At 33.0% G+C, this 24,336-nt stretch overlaps 1 protein-coding gene across 1 annotated transcript in view; it reads right to left on the reverse strand.

Moving 5' to 3' along the window:
- The window catches only part of LOC6047626 (alpha-2Db adrenergic receptor), a 506,802-nt gene that overhangs the window by 425,572 nt on the left and 56,894 nt on the right, over nucleotides 1-24,336 (reverse strand). Inside the window, exon 2 of the mRNA XM_038248801.1 lies at nucleotides 16,480-18,348. Coding sequence (XP_038104729.1) covers nucleotides 16,480-17,151 — 672 coding nt within the window. The 5' untranslated portion in view covers nucleotides 17,152-18,348. The remainder of the gene's footprint in view (nucleotides 1-16,479; nucleotides 18,349-24,336) is intronic.

A 24,336-nucleotide genomic window follows, 5' to 3' on the forward strand; every position in this document is an offset into this window, starting at 1 on the left:
TATTTTGTATTTTTGTATTTTGTATTTTTGTATTTTTGTATTTTGTATTTTTGTATTTTTGTATTTTGTATTTTTGTATTTTGTATTTTGTATTTTGTATTTTTGTATTTTTGTATTTTTATTTTGTATTTTTGTATTTTTGTATTTTGTATTTTTGTATTTTGTATTTTTGTATTTTTTGTATTTTTGTATTTTGTATTTTGTATTTTTGTATTTTTTGTATTTTTGTATTTTGTATTTTGTATTTTGTATTTTTGTATTTTTGTATTTTGTATTTTTGTATTTTTGTATTTTGTATTTTGTATTTTTGTATTTTTGTATTTTTATTTTGTATTTTTGTATTTTGTATTTTTGTATTTTTGTATTTTTGTATTTTGTATTTTTGTATTTTTGTATTTTGTATTTTTGTATTTTTGTATTTTTTGTATTTTGTATTTTTGTATTTTGTATTTTGTATTTTGTATTTTTGTATTTTGTATTTTTGTATTTTTGTATTTTTTTGTATTTTGTATTTTTGTATTTTGTATTTTGTATTTTGTATTTTGTATTTTGTATTTTGTATTTTGTATTTTGTATTTTTTGTATTTTTGTATTTTTGTATTTTTGTATTTTTGTATTTTGTATTTTTGTATTTTGTATTTTTGTATTTTTGTATTTTTGTATTTTTGTATTTTGTATTTTTGTATTTTTGTATTTTTGTATTTTGTATTTTTGTATTTTGTATTTTTGTATTTTGTATTTTTGTATTTTTGTATTTTTGTATTTTGTATTTTTGTATTTTTGTATTTTGTATTTTGTATTTTGTATTTTTGTATTTTGTATTTTTGTATTTTTGTATTTTTATTTTGTATTTTGTATTTTTGTATTTTTGTATTTTTATTTTGTATTTTGTATTTTTGTATTTTTGTATTTTGTATTTTGTATTTTTGTATTTTGTATTTTTGTATTTTTGTATTTTTGTATTTTGTATTTTGTATTTTTGTATTTTGTATTTTGTATTTTTGTATTTTTGTATTTTGTATTTTTGTATTTTTGTATTTTTGTATTTTTGTATTTTTGTATTTTTGTATTTTTGTATTTTTGTATTTTTGTATTTTGTATTTTGTATTTTGTATTTTGTATTTTGTATTTTTGTATTTTGTATTTTTGTATTTTTGTATTTTTTTGTATTTTTGTATTTGTATTTTTGTATTTTTGTATTTTGTATTTTGTATTTTGTATTTTGTATTTTTTGTATTTTTTATTTTGTATTTTGTATTTTGTATTTTTGTATTTTTGTATTTTTGTATTTTTGTATTTTTGTATTTTGTATTTTGTATTTTGTATTTTGTATTTTTGTATTTTGTATTTTTGTATTTTTGTATTTTTGTATTTTTGTATTTTGTATTTTTGTATTTTTGTATTTTGTATTTTTGTATTTTGTATTTTGTATTTTTGTATTTTTGTATTTTTGTATTTTTGTATTTTTGTATTTTGTATTTTTGTATTTTTGTATTTTTGTATTTTTGTATTTTTGTATTTTTGTATTTTGTATTTTGTATTTTTGTATTTTTGTATTTTGTATTTTTGTATTTTTGTATTTTGTATTTTTGTATTTTGTATTTTTGTATTTTGTATTTTGTATTTTTGTATTTTTGTATTTTGTATTTTTGTATTTTGTATTTTTGTATTTTGTATTTTGTATTTTTGTATTTTTGTATTTTTTATATTTGTATTTTGTATTTTTGTATTTTTGTATTTTTGTATTTTGTATTTTGTATTTTGTATTTTTATATTTTTTGTATTTTTGTATTTTTGTATTTTTGTATTTTTGTATTTTTGTATTTTTGTATTTTGTATTTTGTATTTTGTATTTTTGTATTTTTGTATTTTTGTATTTTTGTATTTTTGTATTTTTGTATTTTGTATTTTGTATTTTTGTATTTTTGTATTTTGTATTTTTGTATTTTTGTATTTTTGTATTTTTGTATTTTGTATTTTTGTATTTTTGTATTTTGTATTTTTGTATTTTGTATTTTGTATTTTTGTATTTTTGTATTTTTGTATTTTGTATTTTGTATTTTTGTATTTTTGTATTTGTATTTTGTATTTTTGTATTTTGTATTTTGTATTTTTGTATTTTTGTATTTTGTATTTTTGTATTTTGTATTTTTGTATTTTTGTATTTTGTATTTTTGTATTTTTGTATTTTGTATTTTTGTATTTTTGTATTTTGTATTTTTGTATTTTTGTATTTTTGTATTTTTGTATTTTTGTATTTTTGTATTTTGTATTTTTGTATTTTTGTATTTTTGTATTTTGTATTTTGTATTTTTATTTTTGTATTTTTGTATTTTGTATTTTTGTATTTTTGTATTTTGTATTTTGTATTTTTGTATTTTGTATTTTTGTATTTTTGTATTTTGTATTTTTGTATTTTTGTATTTTTGTATTTTGTATTTTTGTATTTTGTATTTTTGTATTTTTGTATTTTGTATTTTTGTATTTTGTATTTTTATTTTGTATTTTGTATTTTTGTATTTTGTATTTTTGTATTTTGTATTTTTTGTATTTTTGTATTTTTTGTATTTTTGTATTTTGTATTTTGTATTTTTGTATTTTTGTATTTTTGTATTTTTGTATTTTTGTATTTTTGTATTTTTGTATTTTTGTATTTTTGTATTTTTGTATTTTTGTATTTTTGTATTTTTGTATTTTTGTATTTTTGTATTTTTGTATTTTTGTTATTTTGTATTTTGACTTTGTGTTTTTGGATTTTTGTATTTTTATACTTTTATATTTTTGTATTTTTGCATTTTTGTATTTGAACCACAGTCCAGCAACAATGTCATTTCTTTCAGACGTATAATTTTTCAATCGACTGAGAGGCGGGTTCTGTTTCAGCATAAAATTTACTGCTTTTTAGTTGGAAAAACCTCTGAGGCAACAAAATTGATCTTTCAAGGTTATTTATCCAACACTTAAAGTGCTAGACCATATTTTGATTCTATCCTTGAGCATAAATTAAACGTCTGTTTAATATTCAATTCTCAGTTTTGAAATAAAACATTCGCTTTTGTTCCAAGAAGCAAAAAAAATCTCAATTCACAAACTACAAACACTTTGCATGCCTCAAGCTTTTCTCATTTCATATTCATATCCGGACACAAATTCATCAGAATCGGTCACAGCACTTAGATTCCAGCACACATACACACTAACACATGCAAACATTCATATTCGCATTAGGTTCGCACAACCTCATTTGAATAAGACATCTCTTCTCTTCATTTTTTTTCTTTTGGTTTGAGATGGATGCGATGCTGCGCCACATTTAACATGAATTGCGAATGTTCCGTCCAATTTTCCGGGCAAGATTTTAAAAGCAAAAAAAAAACGCAAAATTTGCTGAGTCAAAGCGCACATCAGATTATGAGAGAGAGGGAGAGGAAAATGAACGTTTTTTGCTGGTTGTCAAACGAATGAGCATCGCAAATTAAACTGACATGATGGGATCATAAAAAATGACAAAAAATGAAACATCTTAGACTAACAGTCCCATCTGATCTTTAAACTACATAAACTTTGAAATCATTTTAAAAAAAACTCAACTGTCACAATTTAAACAAATTACACTTAAAACTCCTGATTCAACCCACCAGTTGCAACAATATCTCCCTTCATCAATCCTCACGTTTAAGCGCACTTGCCGACGATTTTTAGCGTAATTACACCGAAAATACCCATTTCGTTCTTTCCCCATCTATAGTTTGGTACTATTTCAAGACCCTTTTGCCAGAGCGGCGACCGTGCTGCCACCTGTCTGCCGTAAGGTATACCGATGCTCTCGTCTGTCAGTTGCGAGTGTTTTCCACCACTCGTGCTCTCTAATACTTCCGAGAGACGACGATGATGATGATGGTTCGCGCATTTCACGAACGTCAATCGACCTGAAGGGATGGCGGCAGGTGTGTGGGTATCTGTGTGTGTGTGTTTGTGCTCTGGTTGGATTTCTAGGGAATGGTTTGTATCTGCTGTGGAATAATCGAGCAGTGATGGAAGATTTGGTGATTTTTTAGTTAAAAAGTAACCACCAGATAGAAATATTCTAAAATCATTATCTCGAGTTTAAACTATCCGATCAATTTGGTGATACACCCAGAACTGGACATCGGCATACAAGAGGATAAAGAGCACGATTCGGTAATAAAATGGTACTGTGTGCGGACTGAGAGGATAAATCCCGAAACTACCGAGAGTACTTTACTCATGGTTCATCTTTAAAAAAAGTTCATCCATCAAAAAAGGTACCAGTACCGAGACTCGAACACAAGACCTTCGGCATGTTAAACCGTGCCTTTGCCGTGTGGGCCACCATGGTTCGGTGACAAAGTGGCGGTCATGTGTCCATATTAGCCACTCAATAGGATGAACTGTTCCAATGAACGAATAGGGGGATGGCGTCGCTATTTTTAGACCACGTTTTCCACTTTTTCTCATCGAAACCGACTACTTTATCGACTTCATTTTGCTGGGCGAGATAGGACGCCGTCTATTTTTAGACGATGACTCAGCACTTTTCCACTCTTGCGCTTAAAAAAACCAGGTGGCAGCACGATGTAACGCCACGTCCCTATGAACACGCGAGAGGACTATACTCGCAAAAGCACTTTCCTCACGTTTCTTTTCGTGAGGACTAACCTTTATCGGTCTTTTATCTTTAACTTTGGCAGCTGTTCATACAAAATGATATGTGAAAATTCAAAAATCTGTATCTTTTGAAGGAATTTTTGATCGATTTGGTGTCTTCAGCAAAATTGTTGGTATGGATTTGGACTACACTGGAAAAAAAATGATGTAAAATTGAATTTGCAATCAAAAAGTACTTAAGTGAAATTTTGTTAAAGTTTTAGCTATTTTTATGTAACTTTTTTCAAAATATTATATTTTGCTTATTCATACTTTGTTGATACGACCCTTAGTTGCTAAGATATTGCCATGCAAAGGGTTAAAAACAAGAAAATTGATGTTTTCTAAGTCTCACCCAAACAACCCACCATTTTCTAATGTCAATTTACAATGCCAAAACATGAAACATTCGTGAAATTTTCCGATCTATTCGAAAAAAATATTTTCAAAAATTATAAATCAAGACTAACATATCAAAACGGCGTAATATTGAATGTTTGGTCTTTTTGACATGTTAGCTTTGATTTAAAATGTATGAAAATATTTTTTTCGAGTGGATCGGAAAATTTCACGAATGTTTCATGTATTGTAAATTGACATTAGAAATTGGTGGGTTGTTTGGGTGAGACTAAGAAAACATCAATTTTCTTGTTATCAAAATTCTTGTTCTTGTTCTTGGGTTAAATTAAAGTGGGCAAACATGGCCACTATTTTTGAAAAATCAATAACTGCGACTATTTTCAAAAAAGTTACATAAAAATGGCTATAACTTAAAAACGGTGCACTTTATCAAAATTTGACTAAAGTACTTTTTGATTGCAAATTCAATTTTACAGCGAAAAATGAAATTAAAAAAAACGACATATTTCGATTTTTTGAAAAAAAATGTGTTGATTCAAAAATCAAAACTCAGTCAAAGATTGTTTGCCCATTCTGGAAATTTCTGAAAAGTTGGCATTTGATGTCCTCTAAAAAATATCAAAAAATGATAAAAATAGTGTTTTTTGCAAATCAAGTTTTAGTGACAAAAAGTGAAATAAAAATCATCAAAAAATTTTTACCGTGAATCATTTTTTTTTCAGTGTAGTCCATATCCATACCTACAACTTTGCCGAAGACACCAATCGATAAAAAAAAATCCTTCAAAAGATACAGATTTTTGAATTTTAACAAATCATTTTTGTATGGACAGCTGCCAAATTTGTATGGAAAATTATATGGACAAACTAATGATGCAAAATGGCTGTATTAAAAAATAAAGAAAAAATCGAATGACCGAAATCTTAGAGAATTGCTCTAATATGGCTTTATCTCTGGAAATAAATTTTGGAAAAGCTTCAAATTTTGGGTCCAAGCAGTTTATGGCGCATATTTTCGAATGGCTTGTTGTTTGAAACTGTATTCTTTTAATTTAATTGTGTTATCTGCAAAATACTCCAAAAAATACCTCTAAAAATGGCTTTGATCACATTTACTAGTCGAAAATTGTGAATCGAAAAATAGAATGTTCGTCTCCGACCCCACGGTTACAAATTTAAACATAAAAATTGTGGACTTTACGAGCGGTTTTCCAATGATGGAAGACACAAATATTTAAGAGCGGATACAGACATCGCACAAATATTTCAGAAAAAGAGCTCTCAAAAATCAGGCTTTGAGTTCCGGGTCAAAATCGAAAGAGCGCATCAAAACCTTGAAATTAGTAATAGGATTTTTTTGTGGGTCGATTCCCCGCCGTGCATATTTTTTTAAAGATTTCTGTGAAATGTGTTTCTCCAAAACCTTAACCCTTTTTTTTGTAAGAAAGGCAAAACCTTGATAAAATTTTGTTTTTTTTTGGAAATTCAAAGTTTCATTAAACATTGTATTGAAGTAGATATCAATGCTAAAAGCAATCAAAAATACGTGGACAAAAAACAATTTTTTCACCCCCCTTCCCTTTTTGAGAACAATTTTCCACACACAAAAAAAACCTTTATGAAGCGTGGACAACCGAAAATATTGCAAACAAAATATCATTTTGCGAAATGTTCTAAATAATAAGTCAAAGTTTCAATATAGCGCCCAAATATACAAAATGCTCTAAATAAATTATTTGAGCCAGTTCCGAAAGATTTAAATTTATTTTGAAATTATATCAAAAGTTTATTTTTTTCATCATTACAAATCGAACCAATAGTTTCATAGATATAGCAAGTTCAAAAAACGGTGGTCAAATAAGATGACACTGATACAACATAGTATTCACAAAATACAAGCTTTAAAACACTGTATCCAAGCAAATAAAAATTGTATTGAAACTAAAATATTTCTCAGCTCTTCGAAAAAAAAAATCTTGGAGACGTTGAACTCAAGAAATGTGTAGATTTATTTTTGATTGCAAACTGGATTTTACATTTTTAAAATGATTCTAGAAATTTGGTGGTTATTTTCGATATTTTCCAATCATCACATTTTTGAGCAAATCTTGTCTAAAGTGCTGGATTTTGCAGCATCCATAACTCATTCATTAAAGATGCCCTTTTTATCTTACATTAAATATAAAATTTTATTGCTGCGTTGAAAAGTTGGAAGTCTATTAAATTATAAAAAGCACTTTTTAGGTATTTCATCACCGCCCTTTTGTCACCATCTTTGATTTGAAAATGCTAAGCCACTTTAGCTCGAACATCAAAAATTGGAAAACGTAAAAAAAATGTGATTCGATTATCTCAGAAGTTTTGATTATCCAGGTTGGGGATTTTGCAAGGCTTTCGGAAAGTCGAGCTTTTTTAACCATATTCCTATTTTATTCTGAAAAGTCCTATTCACAGACAACTTTGCCGAATTGGTGCCTTCGAATTAAAAAATAATTTTTTTAGACACGGATTTTCAAATATTCACTTGTTACATATTTTTTATGATCTGTTCGAAACATTGTATGGAGTCTTGTATGGAAATATTATTGATGCAAAATGACTTCTTTCGATAGAGAGGATGCATAACCAAAATTACATCCAAATAATCAATCTAAAAAAAATAAAAAAGATCTAAACAATTACTCAGTGAGCAAATGACAGTGGAACTGCCAATTATTGCCAAAAATCAATTTTTCATAAATGAAGATTTTTGGAAAATTTTAGTTTTTTTCGATAGATTAGAAAATTTTACTTATGTTTTCCTTTATTTTTTAAGCGTTTAAAACCGATTCAACCCAAGTAACATTTTTAAACTTACAGGTTTAATCATGGTTCTGAAAACCCTCATACGGCCTAAATAGGCTTTTATGGCTCACTTAAAACCTAAAATGCTTTTAGGGAACTGTTTCTGGGATTTCGTCTTCTTACTTTGGGCGCTTTTTTGATGGCATTCAGATTTTTCTTCTTTTTTATCTCTCAGAGGATATATTCTAGCAACCGTACGTCCAATCTTTGAGGATTTGAGCATTTTTTAAAGGAATTTTTCCATGTGTTCGAAAAAATATATTCCTGTTTTTCGGTCTTCCGAAAAAAACGCGTTTTAACGTTTGACCTTGAATAAACAAAAAAACGATAGCACGCAATGTAAACAATAACAAACCCATTTGATTTGGCTGACCATTCTGAGGATTGTCCCAAAGTTTGGTTGAATTTGGTTTTCAGTAGTAGGGCATATACGTGTGTCAAACGCGTTCGGACCTAAAATCATTCCCGAAAACTTCCTCCCTTCAATCGATCAACAGGTTCGTTTCCACCAAAATTGAAAATTGTTTAGCCCTTTGCCAAGCACCCGCACCATTTACGGGTGTTCGAATCTCGCTCACCTGTTTGCAAACCGGTCGGTAATTGGATGTACCCTCGTCAAGATGATTTACCGACGCCGCCATCCCTCTCTCTCCAGCAGCCTGCAGGGGTGTTATCTGGCACCAAACTGGCACCACTGGCACGTGAAGTGGCGCCTGGCAGTGGATTTCTGTGCACCCAAGACCCGCGCGTGTGGAGCAACGTTCAAGGATAAGTAAGTATGTGTACGGGTAATAAATTTTTATTAGAAATTTAAGAAGAGCGCAGGCACCAGGTGTGTGTGGCACCCAACCACCACCCGTGTTCCGGATTAGTGCACCAGCTGTGAACGGGTCGACCCGGAACCCCATCGCTCGGAGAAAAGTAAGGGGGGCTGGTCGGCGTGGGAAGTGTTACTTGAAAATGATGATGAAGAAGCGAAATCGCCTGAGCTGGATTTAATGGCGCTTAGTTTCACGGTGTGCTGAAAGCATTCACGACCTGGTTGCGGACTAGATAATGCTAGATTTTTGCACTTTTTTTTTTGTTCTTCTGGTTATGGATTTGGTTTTTATTATTATGACGTACAGTCCAGACTCGATTATCCGAAGTTTAGATTATCCGAAGATTTGTGTGGGCTTTTAACATCAAAGTTAAGTTCTGAACCCCATTTCAGTCAAATTTGAAAAGTGGATTGCCTACTAAACTACAAAATGCATTTTTCTTATATTTCATGGCCGCCATTTTGGATTTAAAAATTATAAATCTCAACAATAAAAAATAGGCTAGCGTTTATTTTTGTTATTCGGTTGTAAGAAGTGAATTTTTACAGGTGCCTTTAGACAATCGAGTCTATGCTGTAGTTTTTTTTTATTTAAAAAAAATATACTTGATGCATTCTCCGTACCAAAAAAAAAAACAAATATTCATAACTTAATTAAAATGTCTGCACAACCTGGTAGGTGACACTATCGTCAAACCATGTGGAACATAATTTCAATTAACGCTTCATTCGAGTTTATCCAAAGGAAAATTATAGAGCGGAGTTGTCACTTGTCTATCCTCAACTTTCTTTTTTTGAAATGGTTCATGTTCAGCGATAAACGAAGTGGTTTTATGGAGAGCTAGCGTAGAGAATAAAAAAAGATCAGAGCTGTGGAAATGGCTTGTAAGTGAGGAATACTTCACAAAAAGTGGAAACGGATTTTATTTATATATTTCTTTTTATTTTGTTCAAACTTTGTGGGGTCCTTCCCTATGACTAAAGAAGCCATTTTGTGCTACCCATTCGAGGCTTTATACAATTTTGGCAGCTATCCATACAAAAATAACATGTAAATACTCGAAAATCTGTAACTTTTAAGGGATTATTCGATCGATTTGGTATCTTCTGCAAAGATGTTGGTATTGATGAGGACTATTCAGAAAAAAAATGGTACGTGAATTTATTTTTACCGACTTTCAAATTAACTTTATTTTTACAAAAAAAAAACAATTTCCCATAAACCGTAATTTTTATATTTTTGATTAACTTTATGTTTTAGAAGAGATTTTGCATCTTTTGAGAAACTGAGGAGTATGAAAATTGGTTTGCCGAGTTATGATTTTATTGTAAAAATAAAAATGATCAAATTTGACAGTTAAAATAAAAAAAACAATCGAAAAGTACTTTACAGGTAACATATTAAAATTGATAAAGTGCACCGTTTTCAAGAAAGAGCCAGTTATCGTTTGATTTTGACGGAAAAAAACAACAGTTTTTTGATTTTTTAAAGTGTCCAAGATTGTCCATTACTAAAAATATTCAATAAATTTGTTATATTAAAGATTAGACCTATAGTTGCTTTAATACAGCGGAGAAAAGAAAAAGAAATGAGACTAGCACCATTATCTAGTTATCCTTTATTTATTTATTTTCAATGTTAAAAAATTTAGCATTCGTAAAATTTTGATAAAAACATTTTAAAATTTTGTAATCAAGACTTAAATTTCAAAAAGGTCAAACATTCAATAAAACTTTTTTTTGTAATGTTAGAGTTGAACCCAAAAACAATTTTTTTTTTTGCTGAAGTATCAGAAAAATTCAAAAATATTTAATTTTTTCCCATTAGTTTCTGAGATATGGGTAATCAAATAAAAGGCTGTTTAGAAATGGCTTAAAAATGATCAATTAGCTTTTTTTGATTTTCTTTTGTTCGCTGTATTTCAGCAACCAGATGTCCAATCTTCAAATCTCTAAGGCAATTTATATGAAATTTTCTGAATATTAAAAAATAAATCTTTTCAGGAATAGACTATTTAAAACAATCCAAAAACTGGAACTTTTTTATTTAAAATTATACTTTAAGTGGCTTTGTCTTGAAAACGGTGCACATCATAAAAAAAATATTATTTGCAAATTAATTTTAACATAAAGGTAATTCTCTACCAACTCACTCGAAATCGGGAAATGTTGCCCCGACCCCTCTTCGATTTGCGAGAAACTTTGATTAACTTTTTTTCCTGATCACGAATCCGAGGTTTGTTTTTTGATATCTCGTGACGAAGGGGTGGTATGATCCCTTCCATTTTTGAACATGCAAAAAAGAGGTGTTTTTCAATAATTTGCAGCCTGAAACGGTGATGAGCAGGGTAGGTAAACCATCGTTTCCTCACCATCGCGCGATAGCCGAAGGAGTATCACGATCGCGATATAAATAAGCACTATCGGTTCATCACCGACACCATCACCATCAAATGAGGAAATTCCGCCAATGAGTGAGAGTGAGGGACCAATTCAACGATAAGAGTAAACAGAAAAGTTCATTCGCTCTCGACTTTCAAATGTCAGCGAAGGCAGTTCACTCGGGTAAAGATAGCCTTCAAAAAGCAGTTACACTGGAAGAAATTTGCGTGTTAAACTTATCCATTTCCTGAAGTAACTCAACAATAATATTTAAAAAAAATCAACGTTTTTGCATTACTTTAGTTTTCATAATAAAGGGGAGCGTTCTTTCATTACGTAACGCAAAAAAAAGGATTTTTAGACCCCCCCTCGCAACAAACACGGCCTCCGACCCCCCAACTGCGTTACGTATTAAAAGTACACCCTAGCTGGAAACTGTCAATCCGCATAACACTCAACCTGTCAACACTCAGACATGCCAACCTTTTAATATAGCGCTTGGGTTGCTGCCTTGACCTTGGTAACGGCCTTGGCATGAACTTTTAGTCATCTGTCAAAATTGCAATCCAGCGGGAAAAGCTGCTTTTTCTGTTACGTTTTACTTGAAAAAAAATCTCTTGTTGTGCAAGGTAGACTGTTTTTTACAAAAAATAAAAATTTCAGAGTCAACTTTTACTTAAAAAATCTGCTTCTAGATGGAAGAGAACAACAAAAAAGGCGATTCTTCGGATGGTAACAGGAAAAAAACTAAATCGGCACTGATTAAAGAATTCGTGGAAGAGGTCACCGTAGGCGGGATCAAACATTTTAAGTGCACCCAGATCGCAAAATCTTGCACCTACTCCCAGAAAGCGCTCTTTCGACCGCAAAACTTCGAAAGGCACATTCAAGCAGTTCATCACGTCGATATCACGGAAGATGGCATCGTCCCTCGCCCGGATGCGGTCCAGAAATTTGGACCGGAAATCCGTATCAGGATGTCCAAACAAACTGTGATCAGCGCGCTAATCCGGTTGGTCACAGTTCATGGATTGCCTTTCGCCGCCGTCGAATGGGAAGCCGTCCGGGATTTGACGCAACCGGTTCTGAACGTGTTTAAAACCGTGATCAACCGCCGTAACATCGTGGAGGTTGTTGACAACGTTGCAGCTCAAATTGCATGCTTAATTGCTGAAGAGCTGAAAGGCTCTCGAATTTCTCTGAAACTTGATATAGTGAGTAAAATGTACAGGAGTTTTCTTGGTGTTAATGTGCAGATAATTACAAAAGGCGGGAAGTTTCTGAAAAGGAACCTTTGTAAGTTCCAACAGCCCCTCTCTTGTTTAGCAATCTGTATTTAATTGTAAATAAACAACTTTAAACATAATTCTAGGTATAATCGAACTCACAAATCAGCACACGGCCGAAAATCTTCTCATCGAGCTGGTCAACCTGCTCTTGGAGTACAACATTCCACTGAGTCAAGTCGCATCGATAACTATTGACAACGGTGCGAATGTGGTCAAGTTGACCCGCTTGGCATCACTGCTGGCCGAGACCGATCACTTCAACGCTACTGTGAAGCTCATCGAGGGTACCTTAGCAGCCGATGAATCCGGCTACGACCAAGCCGAGTCCGGTGGCCGTGCTGACGAAGACGAGCTGGGTGGCAGAGACGAACTGGGAGACGGAGGTGAACCGGGAGACGGAGGTGAACCGGGAGGCGGAGATGACGAGGGCGGTCAAGACGACCTCGAGACTAACACTCAAGACGGCAAGGACGAAATGGAAGAACAGATCGAACAAAGTTCGCGTGATCGAGAGGCTTGGATCAAAGTCTTAGAAAATATGTCAGAATCTAGTTTCATCCTACCCGTGCGATGCGGTGCGCATACTGCCCAACTCGTAGTGCATGATGTGTGCAAGCTGCACAAAAGTGAACTGCGTGAAATACGCACAATTGTGAAGAAAGTCCGTCAGAGCAAGTACAAGGCTTTCTTTGACGTGAGTGAGGACGGCCGTTATCCACCGCTCCCTAATGATACGCGCTGGTCATCTGACTACAGAATGCTTCGCTATTCAAAAGGTAAAACCTTTTTGCCAACCTTGGGACGCAGTACAGTGAGATAGGTAAGTTTTAATCAAATGCTCAGAATAACCAAAAATAACTAATTATCATTTCAGACCTCTCAAATTACTTTGATTTTATCGACGACTACGTTGAAGCCTTCGAGCCACTCGCAGATCTAACTGTGTGCGTGCAGAAATTGCAGACCACTCTAAGTGATTTTTTTTTGGAGTGGATCAAAGCTTACGGCATCATAACCGAGCTGAACGACAACAACCGCTTCAAACCAGCACTCAAAGGTGCAATGGAAGATCGCCAGCATAAGCTTTTCGATAATAAAGCTTTGTTAGCTGCGATTTACCTAGACCCACGGCTCATGTTTAACGGGTCAGGAATGCTGGAGTCGGACCAGAAGGATGAAGCTATTGTAAGCATTTCCTCTTATTTCGAAAATTTGTCCAAAATAAGAAAATGATTAATAATTTACAGCGTTTCCTGACAGAGCTGAGCGAGCGCCAAGCAGAATCCACGTCGTTGGATAAACCCGGCGGAAAATCTTCGAAAAAGCCAGGCTCGTTCAGTGTGAATGATTATCTTTCAGCGACTATCGGTACGGAAAAGCCAATTCCTAAAAATGAACAGCCCCTTGAGATGCAGTTGAGAGCTGTCCACCTCAGAGCGCGTAGATGCTGACTCTGACTTTGATCTGATCGAGTACTGGAAGGAGAAGTCATCTGCTTTTCCGGCAGTATGGCCGTTGGCACGTGTCGTGCTAGCAATTGCGGCAACGCAGTGTTCTATTGAAAGAGATTTTAATCTCTTTAATGGAATTTTGGTGAAAGCGAGAAGCCATTTGGCCGGCCAGAACGTCAAGCGGATCCTGATCATCCGAACGAACCCAGAACTGATCGCTAAAGCGGTCAAAGCGTTGTACCCGGACGAGTAAGTGAAGTGAGAGAAAGTGGACTCTTGATTACATTCTTTTTCATTCTAAAAATCATCAACTAGTTACATGTAAATCTACGATTGGATAAACTGATAATAAACAATGAACTTAATTTAGCGTGCATTTTAAAAATTATGTCTCACCCCCTTCCACCCTCCCCTCCGGACTCAATGTCACTTCCGATGAATCCACCCTGATGGATTTAAGATGATAGTTTTATATCTTTAGGCTGAATGACCCCTAAAATCCGATTTCCCACGCGTAATAGACTTGCCCATTCCGATTCACCGGTTCCAGCTGCCCAAAGTATAAGGCTTTTTTATATCAAGGTTCCGGATTCACCGGTTCCAGATGGCCAAAGTATTCGGATGGCCTCGGACAGTCTTTTGAGGGATACGAATCAACTTCTCAGAGCCAATATCTATTTTTTGGCATGTCGACCTATGGGAATTAAAGATAAGGTTTTTTTTCATCAAGGACCATGTTCCGGATTCACCGATTCCAGGTGGCCAAAGTATTCGGATAGCCTCGGACAGTCTTTTGAGTGGTACGAATCAACTTCTCAGAGCCAATATCTATTTTTTGGCATGTCGACCTATGGGAATTAAAGATAAGGTTTTTTTTCATCAAGGACCATGTTCCGGATTCACCGGTTCCAGGTGGCCAAAGTATTCGGATGGCCTCGGACAGTCTTTTGAGGGATACGAATCAACTTCTCAGAGCCAATATCTATTTTTTGGCATGTCGACCTATGGGAATTAAAGATAAGGTTTTTTTCATAAAGGACCATGTTCCGGATTCACCGGTTCCATGTGGCCAAAGTATCCGGATGGCTAACAACAACATCCCAGATGGTCTCAAAACGTGTAAAAACGTTCATTTGGTATTCTAATGTTCAGTTAAGAGCCTAATTTTCCTGTCATTTTCATTTTTAACCATCAAATAGAAAAAAATACAGAGCTGTATTTCCTCCGTGCACACGCCACTGGAACAAAATCAGCCATCGAGCTGTCATCTGAGACTGAGAAAAGTTCATTCGAGTTGAAGGCGATGGATACATCGGTTGATGCGGAGGCCTGTAGGTATCGCATTGCTTCGAAGTTAGTTCAATCGCCTCTGATGGTGATGGTGAGGGATTCGTGATGAGGAATGGTCCGAGACTCGCTCAAATTCATTCGCGATGGTGATGGTTTATCTACCCTGGTGATGAGATAGAAATTTGGTGTCAAATGGACTTTTATGTAAAATTATACGCCCGATTTGATGGCGTACTCAGAATTCCGAAAAAAACGTATTTTTAATCGAAAAAAAAACTAAAAAAGTTATAAAAACTCTCCCATTTTCCTTTATCTGACTGTAAACATTTTTGGAACATGTAATTTTATGGGAAATTTAATGTTCTTTTCGAATCTACATTGTCCCAGAAGGGTCATTTTTTCATTCAGAACAAAATTTCTCATTTTAAAATTTCGTGTTTTTTCTTACTTTGCAGGGTTTATTTAAGAGTGTAAGAATGTTCTACAAAGTTGTAGAGAAGACAATTACAAAAATTTTGATATATAGAAAAAGTAACTTTTTGCGTTTCTCTTTGTTTCGTCGTCCGTGTCTGTCGTGGGTGACCATTAACGGCCATGATCAACTACGACAAACTTTCTTAAAACTTTTTGTTCGTAAAATCGCGATAACTCGTGATGTTTATAAGCAAACCCCTTATGTCTATATATCAATTTTTTTGTAATTGTTTGATCTACAACTTTGTGAAACATTGTTACACTCTAAAAAATTAACCCTGCAAAGTTTGAAAAAAAAACACGAAATTTTAAAATGAAAAAAAATGGTCCAAATGAAAAAATTACCCTTCTATGTTAATGTTGATTTGAAAAGAACATTAAATTTCCCTTAAAATGACATGTTTCAAAAATTGTTACAGTCGATTAACGGAAAATGGCAGAGTTTTTAAAACTTTTTTAGGGTTTTTTTCGATGAAAATACGTTTTTTTGGAATTCTGAGTACGCCATCATATCGGGCGTACAATTTTACATAAAAACCCCTTTGACACCAAATTTCTATCTCATCACCGTTTCAGGCTGCAAATTATTGAAAAACACCTCTTTTTTCACATGTTCAAAAATGGAAGGGGTCCGTCCGCCCCTCCGTCATGAGATATCAAAAATCGGACCTCGGATTCGTGATCAGGGACAAAAGTTACCCCTTAGGACAAAGTTTCACGCAAATCGAAGAGGGGTCGGGGCAACTGCTGTGTGAGTTGGCGGAGAATTACCCACATTGGATTCAAAAGTTGAATTTTGATCTCATAGCAAGATTGACTGATCATCAACGGCGCCTGCCTTGTCAGACTGCCGATCAACTTAAAAAATAATGTGTTTACATTTTGGGGACAAAGCGACTCACCTGACACTGCGGCAGCTCGACGTGCTCCTCCGGCCGGGGCGCCTTCCAGCCGAGCAGCGGCGGTATGCACACCAGCGCCGACATGATCCACACCGCCGCGATCATGAACGCGGCCCGGGCCGGGGTCCGAGTTTTCAGATACTCGATCGCCTTCGTGATGCTCCAGTACCGATCGAGCGAGATCAGGCACAGGTTCATGATGGACGAGGTACAGAGCAGCACGTCCATGGCGGAGTGGATGTCGCACCACCAGTTGCCGAAGATCCAGTAGCCCATCAGCTCGTTGGCCAGCGAGAACGGCATGATGACCAGGCCGAGGAAGAAGTCCGCGACCGCGAGGGATGCTATGAACCAGTTTTGGATGTTTTTGAGCGCTTTTTCGGTGGCGATCGCGATGATCACGAGCATGTTGCCGACCACGATCACGATCATCAGCATGGTTACGACGATGGAAGCGAAAATGATGTGGGGCAGCGTGTACCCGCTCGGGTAGCCGGTGAAGATCGTCCGGTTGTCACCGCCGGTGGCCAGCACTCCACCGAGGGTGTCATTCAGGGTGTTTGTGGCGGACCCGCCGTGGAGGACCCCGCCAAGGGACGCGTTTCCGCCCACAATGGCCAGGAAGTCCTCCTGCGAGATGTTGCCGGCTACGGCCACCATAGAGTAATCCATTTTGAAACGGTGTTTTGGGCTATTTCCCGCTAGGTGGTGTTGTTCTGAACGATCGCTGCTGGTCCCATACGCCTAACTAACCTCAACTTTTTCTTCTCTTCTCTTTCACTACTTTACACGAATATACTAGACTTTCACTAACACTAACAAGAGTAACAGCCAACTTCTGGTGCGTGCGTAAGTTATATGCTTTCTTTAATATATGAGTTTAAGTATGCTTATGGGAAGATGTATTACATATGTGTGTTATGTATGTTTGTGTGTATGTGTACGACTAACTTTAAAGTGACCGCCTAATTTTCTTTACGATTTTGACGACTCCTGCTGCTTACAATTGCCGTTGGCGTTGACCACCAACACACAATGTGTTAAAATACCCGTTTTACTCCGAAATTCCGATTTTGGCCGCCGGCTTCTCGTCGGATCCCCTGCGCTTCCACCTGCCGGTCACGGGCTCCTTCCATGACCGCGCGCGCGTTGGACTTAATCGGTTTGCTTTAAAACAAAAATAGTGCGTTTGTGTACGTGCAGCCAAACACACATCCGACGAACAACAGTTACACTACCACACACTAACACGAACGAAATGAAAACATTCACCGAGAAACCGAAAGAGAGAGAGAATGAGAGCTTTTCGCTTTTCGCTCTTTGCGCTCTTCACAAAAAACACAGACGTTTTGACGTTTCTTCTTATTTACACATTTGGTTCAGCTATTGTTCTGTTGCGCGCGCGCGCGCCTCCACTCACACATGCACCCGCACAGTCAGTTGCTCGCTAGTATTGGTGATAGCCGGTGGTGCCACCTGGTAGTGGCCCATCGCGTGTGTGCCACCGCCCTAACGGGGAAAAGTGGGGAAACGGACAGGGGGAAGGAGGGTTCTCTGGAGGTCGGTCACTTTTTTCTTCGGCGTTTCTTCCGGCGCACCGCCGACCGGCTAGTGGGCGTCGTGGTCCGCCGGATGGTCGTGCCCCGGGCGTGGCCTCCCCTTGCGCGGTGCACCCGGGTGACGATGCAGCTGTAGCAGGTGCAGGACGTTGAACCGGACAGAATGGTGGCGGCTACTGCTGGTGCCGCCTCCGGTGGCAATGTTGCGGCGGCGGCAGTTGGAGCTGCCGGGCAGCGATGGTGGGGCGCCGGAAGCCGTTGGGCCGAACGGGTTGAACGGGCTCACGGTGCACGTGATGGAGTGGGTTATCTGGGGGAAAAGAGAAAAGAAAAATCGGTAAGAATTTGATGTATTTTGAACTTCTGTCTCAAATAAAGAGGGTTCAAGGATCAAATGATACATTTTTTAACTTTTCCCATAATTTCGCTACCGGCCAGCGGGTTTTGGGTAACAGGCACAAACGGTAATCGAGAAAACTAATGTGAAAGTTCTTAATTTCTTTGTCAATTTGGTCAATTTTGCCAATTTTGTCAATTTTGTCAATTTTTTCAAATTTTGTCAATTTTGTCAATTTTGTCAATTTTGTCAATTTTGTCAATTTTGTCAATTTTGTCAATTTTGTCAATTTTGTCAATTTTGTCAATTTTGTCAATTTTGTCAATTTTGTCAATTTTGTCAATTTTGTCAATTTTGACAATTTTGTCAATTTTGTCAATTTTGTCAATTTTGTCAATTTTGTCAATTTTGTCAATTTTGTCAATTTTGTCAATTTTGTCAATTTTGTCAATTTTGTCAATTTTGTCAATTTTGCCAATTTTGTCAATTTTGTCAATTTTGTCAATTTTGTCAATTTTGTCAATTTTGTCAATTTTGTCAATTTTGTCAATTTTGTCAATTTTGTCAATTTTGTCAATTTTGTCAATTTTGTCAATTTTGTCAATTTTGTCAATTTTGTCAATTTTGTCAATTTTGTCAATTTTGTCAATTTTGTCAATTTTGTCAATTTTGTCAATTTTGTCAATTTTGTCAATTTTGTCAATTTTGTCAATTTTGTCAATTTTGTCAATTTTGTCAATTTTGTCAATTTTGTCAATTTTGTCAATTTTGTCAATTTTGTCAATTTTGTCAATTTTGTCAATTTTGTCAATTTTGTCAATTTTGTCAATTTTGTCAATTTTGTCAATTTTGTCAATTTTGTCAATTTTGTCAATTTTGTCAATTTTGTCAATTTTGTCAATTTTGTCAATTTTGTCAATTTTGTCAATTTTGTCAATTTTGTCAATTTTGTCAATTTTGTCAATTTTGTCAATTTTGTCAATTTTGTCAATTTTGTCAATTTTGTCAATTTTGTCAATTTTGTCAATTTTGTCAATTTTGTCAATTTTGTCAATTTTGTCAATTTTGTCAATTTTGTCAATTTTGTCAATTTTGTCAATTTTGTCAATTTTGTCAATTTTGTCAATTTTGTCAATTTTGTCAATTTTGTCAATTTTGTCAATTTTGTCAATTTTGTCAATTTTGTCAATTTTGTCAATTTTGTCAATTTTGTCAATTTTGTCAATTTTGTCAATTTTGTCAATTTTGTCAATTTTGTCAATTTTGTCAATTTTGTCAATTTTGTCAATTTTGTCAATTTTGTCAATTTTGTCAATTTTGTCAATTTTGTTAATTTTGTCATTTTTGTCAATTTTGTCAATTTTGTCAATTTTGTCAATTTTGTCAATTTTGTCAATTTTGTCAATTTTGTCAATTTTGTCAATTTTGTCAATTTTGTCAATTTTGTCAATTTTGTCAATTTTGTCAATTTTGTCAATTTTGTCAATTTTGTCAATTTTGTAAATTTTGTCATTTTGTCATTTTGTCAATTTTGTCAATTTTGTCAATTTTGTCAATTTTGTCAATTTTGTCAATTTTGTCAATTTTGTCAATTTTGTCAATTTTGTCAATTTTGTAAATTTTGTCATTTTGTCAATTTTGTCAATTTTGTCAATTTTGTCAATTTTGTCAATTTTGTCAATTTTGTCAATTTTGTCATTTTTGTCAATTTTGTCAATTTTGTCAATTTTGTCAATTTTGTCAATTTTGTCAATTTTGTCAATTTTGTCAATTTTGTCAATTTTGTCAATTTTGTCAATTTTGTCAATTTTGTCAATTTTGTCAATTTTGTCAATTTTGTCAATTTTGTCAATTTTGTCAATTTTGTCAATTTTGTCAATTTTGTCAATTTTGTCAATTTTGTCAATTTTGTCAATTTTGTCAATTTTGTCAATTTTGTCAATTTTGTCAATTTTGTCAATTTTGTCAATTTTGTCAATTTTGTCAATTTTGTCAATTTTGTCAATTTTGTCAATTTTGTCAATTTTGTCAATTTTGTCAATTTTGTCAATTTTGTCAATTTTGTCAATTTTGTCAATTTTGTCAATTTTGTCAATTTTGTCAATTTTGTCAATTTTGTCAATTTTGTAAATTTTGTCAATTTTGTAAATTTTGTCATTTTGTCAATTTTGTCAATTTTGTCAATTTTGTCAATTTTGTCAATTTTGTCAATTTTGTCAATTTTGTCAATTTTGTCAATTTTGTCAATTTTGTCAATTTTGTCAATTTTGTCAATTTTGTCAATTTTGTCAATTTTGTCAATTTTGTCAATTTTGTCAATTTTGTCAATTTTGTCAATTTTGTCAATTTTGTCCATTTTGTCAATTTTGTCAATTTTGTCAATTTTGTCAATTTTGTCAATTTTGTCAATTTTGTCAATTTTGTCAATTTTGTCAATTTTGTCAATTTTGTCAATTTTGTCAATTTTGTCAATTTTGTCAATTTTGTCAATTTTGTCAATTTTGTCAATTTTGTCAATTTTGTCAATTTTGTCAATTTTGTCAATTTTGTCAATTTTGTCAATTTTGTCAATTTTGTCAATTTTGTCAATTTTGTCAATTTTGTCAATTTTGTCAATTTTGTCAATTTTGTCAATTTTGTCAATTTTGTCAATTTTGTCAATTTTGTCAATTTTGTCAATTTTGTCAATTTTGTCAATTTTGTCAATTTTGTCAATTTTGTAAATTTTGTCATTTTGTCAATTTTGTCAATTTTGTCAATTTTGTCAATTTTGTCAATTTTGTCAATTTTGTCAATTTTGTCAATTTTGTCAATTTTGTCAATTTTGTCAATTTTGTCAATTTTGTCAATTTTGTCAATTTTGTCAATTTTGTCAATTTTGTCAATTTTGTCAATTTTGTCAATTTTGTCAATTTTGTCAATTTTGTCAATTTTGTCAATTTTGTCAATTTTGTCAATTTTGTCAATTTTGTCAATTTTGTCAATTTTGTCAATTTTGTCAATTTTGTCAATTTTGTCAATTTTGTCAATTTTGTCCATTTTGTCAATTTTGTCAATTTTGTCAATTTTGTCAATTTTGTCAATTTTGTCAATTTTGTCAATTTTGTCAATTTTGTCAATTTTGTCAATTTTGTCAATTTTGTCAATTTTGTCAATTTTGTCAATTTTGTCAATTTTGTCAATTTTGTCAATTTTGTCAATTTTGTCAATTTTGTCAATTTTGTCAATTTTGTCAATTTTGTCAATTTTGTCAATTTTGTCAATTTTGTCAATTTTGTCAATTTTGTCAATTTTGTCAATTTTGTCAATTTTGTCAATTTTGTCAATTTTGTCAATTTTGTCATTTTGTCAATTTTGTCAATTTTGTCAATTTTGTCAATTTTGTCAATTTTGTCAATTTTGTCAATTTTGTCAATTTTGTCAATTTTGTCAATTTTGTCAATTTTGTCAATTTTGTCAATTTTGTCAATTTTGTCAATTTTGTCAATTTTGTCAATTTTGTCAATTTTGTCAATTTTGTCAATTTTGTCAATTTTGTCAATTTTGTCAATTTTGTCAATTTTGTCAATTTTGTCAATTTTGTCAATTTTGTCAATTTTGTCATTTTGTCAATTTTGTCAATTTTGTCAATTTTGTCAATTTTGTCAATTTTGACAATTTTGTCAATTTTGTCAATTTTGTCAATTTTGTCAATTTTGTCAATTTTGTCAATTTTGTCAATTTTGTCAATTTTGTCAATTTTGTCAATTTTGTCAATTTTGTCAATTTTGTCAATTTTGTCAATTTTGTCAATTTTGTCAATTTTGTCAATTTTGTCAATTTTGTCAATTTTGCCAATTTTGTCAATTTTGTCAATTTTGTCAATTTTGTCAATTTTGTCAATTTTGTCAATTTTGTCAATTTTGTCAATTTTGTCAATTTTGTCAATTTTGTCAATTTTGTCAATTTTGTCAATTTTGTCAATTTTGTCAATTTTGTCAATTTTGTCAATTTTGTCAATTTTGTCAATTTTGTCAATTTTGTCAATTTTGTCAATTTTGTCAATTTTGTCAATTTTGTCAATTTTGTCAATTTTGTCAATTTTGTCAATTTTGTCAATTTTGTCAATTTTGTCAATTTTGTCAATTTTGTCAATTTTGTCAATTTTGTCAATTTTGTCAATTTTGTCAATTTTGTCAATTTTGTCAATTTTGTCAATTTTGTCAATTTTGTCAATTTTGTCAATTTTGTCAATTTTGTCAATTTTGTAAATTTTGTCATTTTGTCAATTTTGTCAATTTTGTCAATTTTGTCAATTTTGTCAATTTTGACAATTTTGTCAATTTTGTCAATTTTGTCAATTTTGTCAATTTTGTCAATTTTGTCAATTTTGTCAATTTTGTCAATTTTGTCAATTTTGCCAATTTTGTCAATTTTGTCAATTTTGTCAATTTTGTCAATTTTGTCAATTTTGTCAATTTTGTCAATTTTGTCAATTTTGTCAATTTTGTCAATTTTGTCAATTTTGTCAATTTTGTCAATTTTGTCAATTTTGTCAATTTTGTCAATTTTGTCAATTTTGTCAATTTTGTCAATTTTGTCAATTTTGTCAATTTTGTCAATTTTGTCAATTTTGTCAATTTTGTCAATTTTGTCAATTTTGTCAATTTTGTCAATTTTGTCAATTTTGTCAATTTTGTCAATTTTGCCAATTTTGTCAATTTTGTCAATTTTGTCAATTTTGTCAATTTTGTCAATTTTGTCAATTTTGTCAAATTTGCCAATTTTGTCAATTTTTTCAATTTTGTCAATTTTGTCAATTTTGTACCCGATTTACGGCCTTAAAATCCAAAGTAATTACACTAACCCCAAAATTACGGATGACGCAGTCATCGACGTCAATAAAACTCAAGAACTATAACCATTTCCAGTTCTCCCCCGCAGAAAATAAAAACACATCCCATTGATGTGTAACAATCTCAATTTCGCAACTGCTGTGTAGTGTGCCGCCACGAGCATTTTGGCAATAAGAATTAAGTATTAAGTTTCTGCCACTTCCGGCCATCGACGTCGACGACGGCGGCGGCAATGACGGTCAATCGGGGCACCGTTTTTCCAGAATGGTCAATAAAATTCGAATCGTTTTGGGGGTTTTCCGGCAGCGAAAAGGCCAACCCAGCCCGCAGAGGGTCGGTTGGGTTCGTTCAAGTGGACCATTCGTTGGCGTTGAAAATCGCTCGAAATGTGTGGGTTCTGGAGAGGCCCTCACTCTTCAATTATCGTAAAATTGGTAACATTTTCACACACGCACTGTGCGGGCGTATGGTCTGGACGGGGTAATACGGCTGGATGGATGGGTTACGCCGAAAAAGGGGCAACTTTAAATCAGTTCTGCTCAATTGGAGAGATGATATGAACACGAGTTGGTGGGTAGGAAATTGATATGTTCACAACAAAGAAAGGAAGGTTGAGCTCTTGAAAGATCTTATTTTTTATGATTTATTTTTTTGTGTTTTAGTACAGGCTTAAAACATGAGCAATTCTCTACCAAAACCGGCAATGGATTTTAGTTCTATTTTTTGATTTGGCTAAAACTTTGTGGGGGCCTTCCCTATGACCAAATAAACTATTTTGTGTGATTGGTTCATCCATACAAGTCTCCATACAATTTTGGCTGCTGTCCATACAAAAATTGTATGTAAATATTCAAACAGCTGTTACTTTTTACTGAATTTTCTGATCAATTTGGTGTCTTCGGCAAAATTCGGCAAAAAAAAAATAGGTACACGGTAAAAAATTGCAGATTTTTTTATCAACTTTTTTTTCACTAAAACTCAAATTCCCAAAATACGTATTTTTTTATTTTCGAGATTTTTTGATATTTTTTAGGGGACAAATACCCGCAACTTTTCAGCTATAGAGAAACATGGTCAAAAAATCTGCCGCCGAGTTATAAATTTTTGAAAAAAACAGTGATTTTTG

This window comes from Culex quinquefasciatus, chromosome 1 (genome assembly GCF_015732765.1).
Source record: "Culex quinquefasciatus strain JHB chromosome 1, VPISU_Cqui_1.0_pri_paternal, whole genome shotgun sequence".
Lineage (NCBI taxonomy): Eukaryota > Metazoa > Arthropoda > Insecta > Diptera > Culicidae > Culex > Culex quinquefasciatus.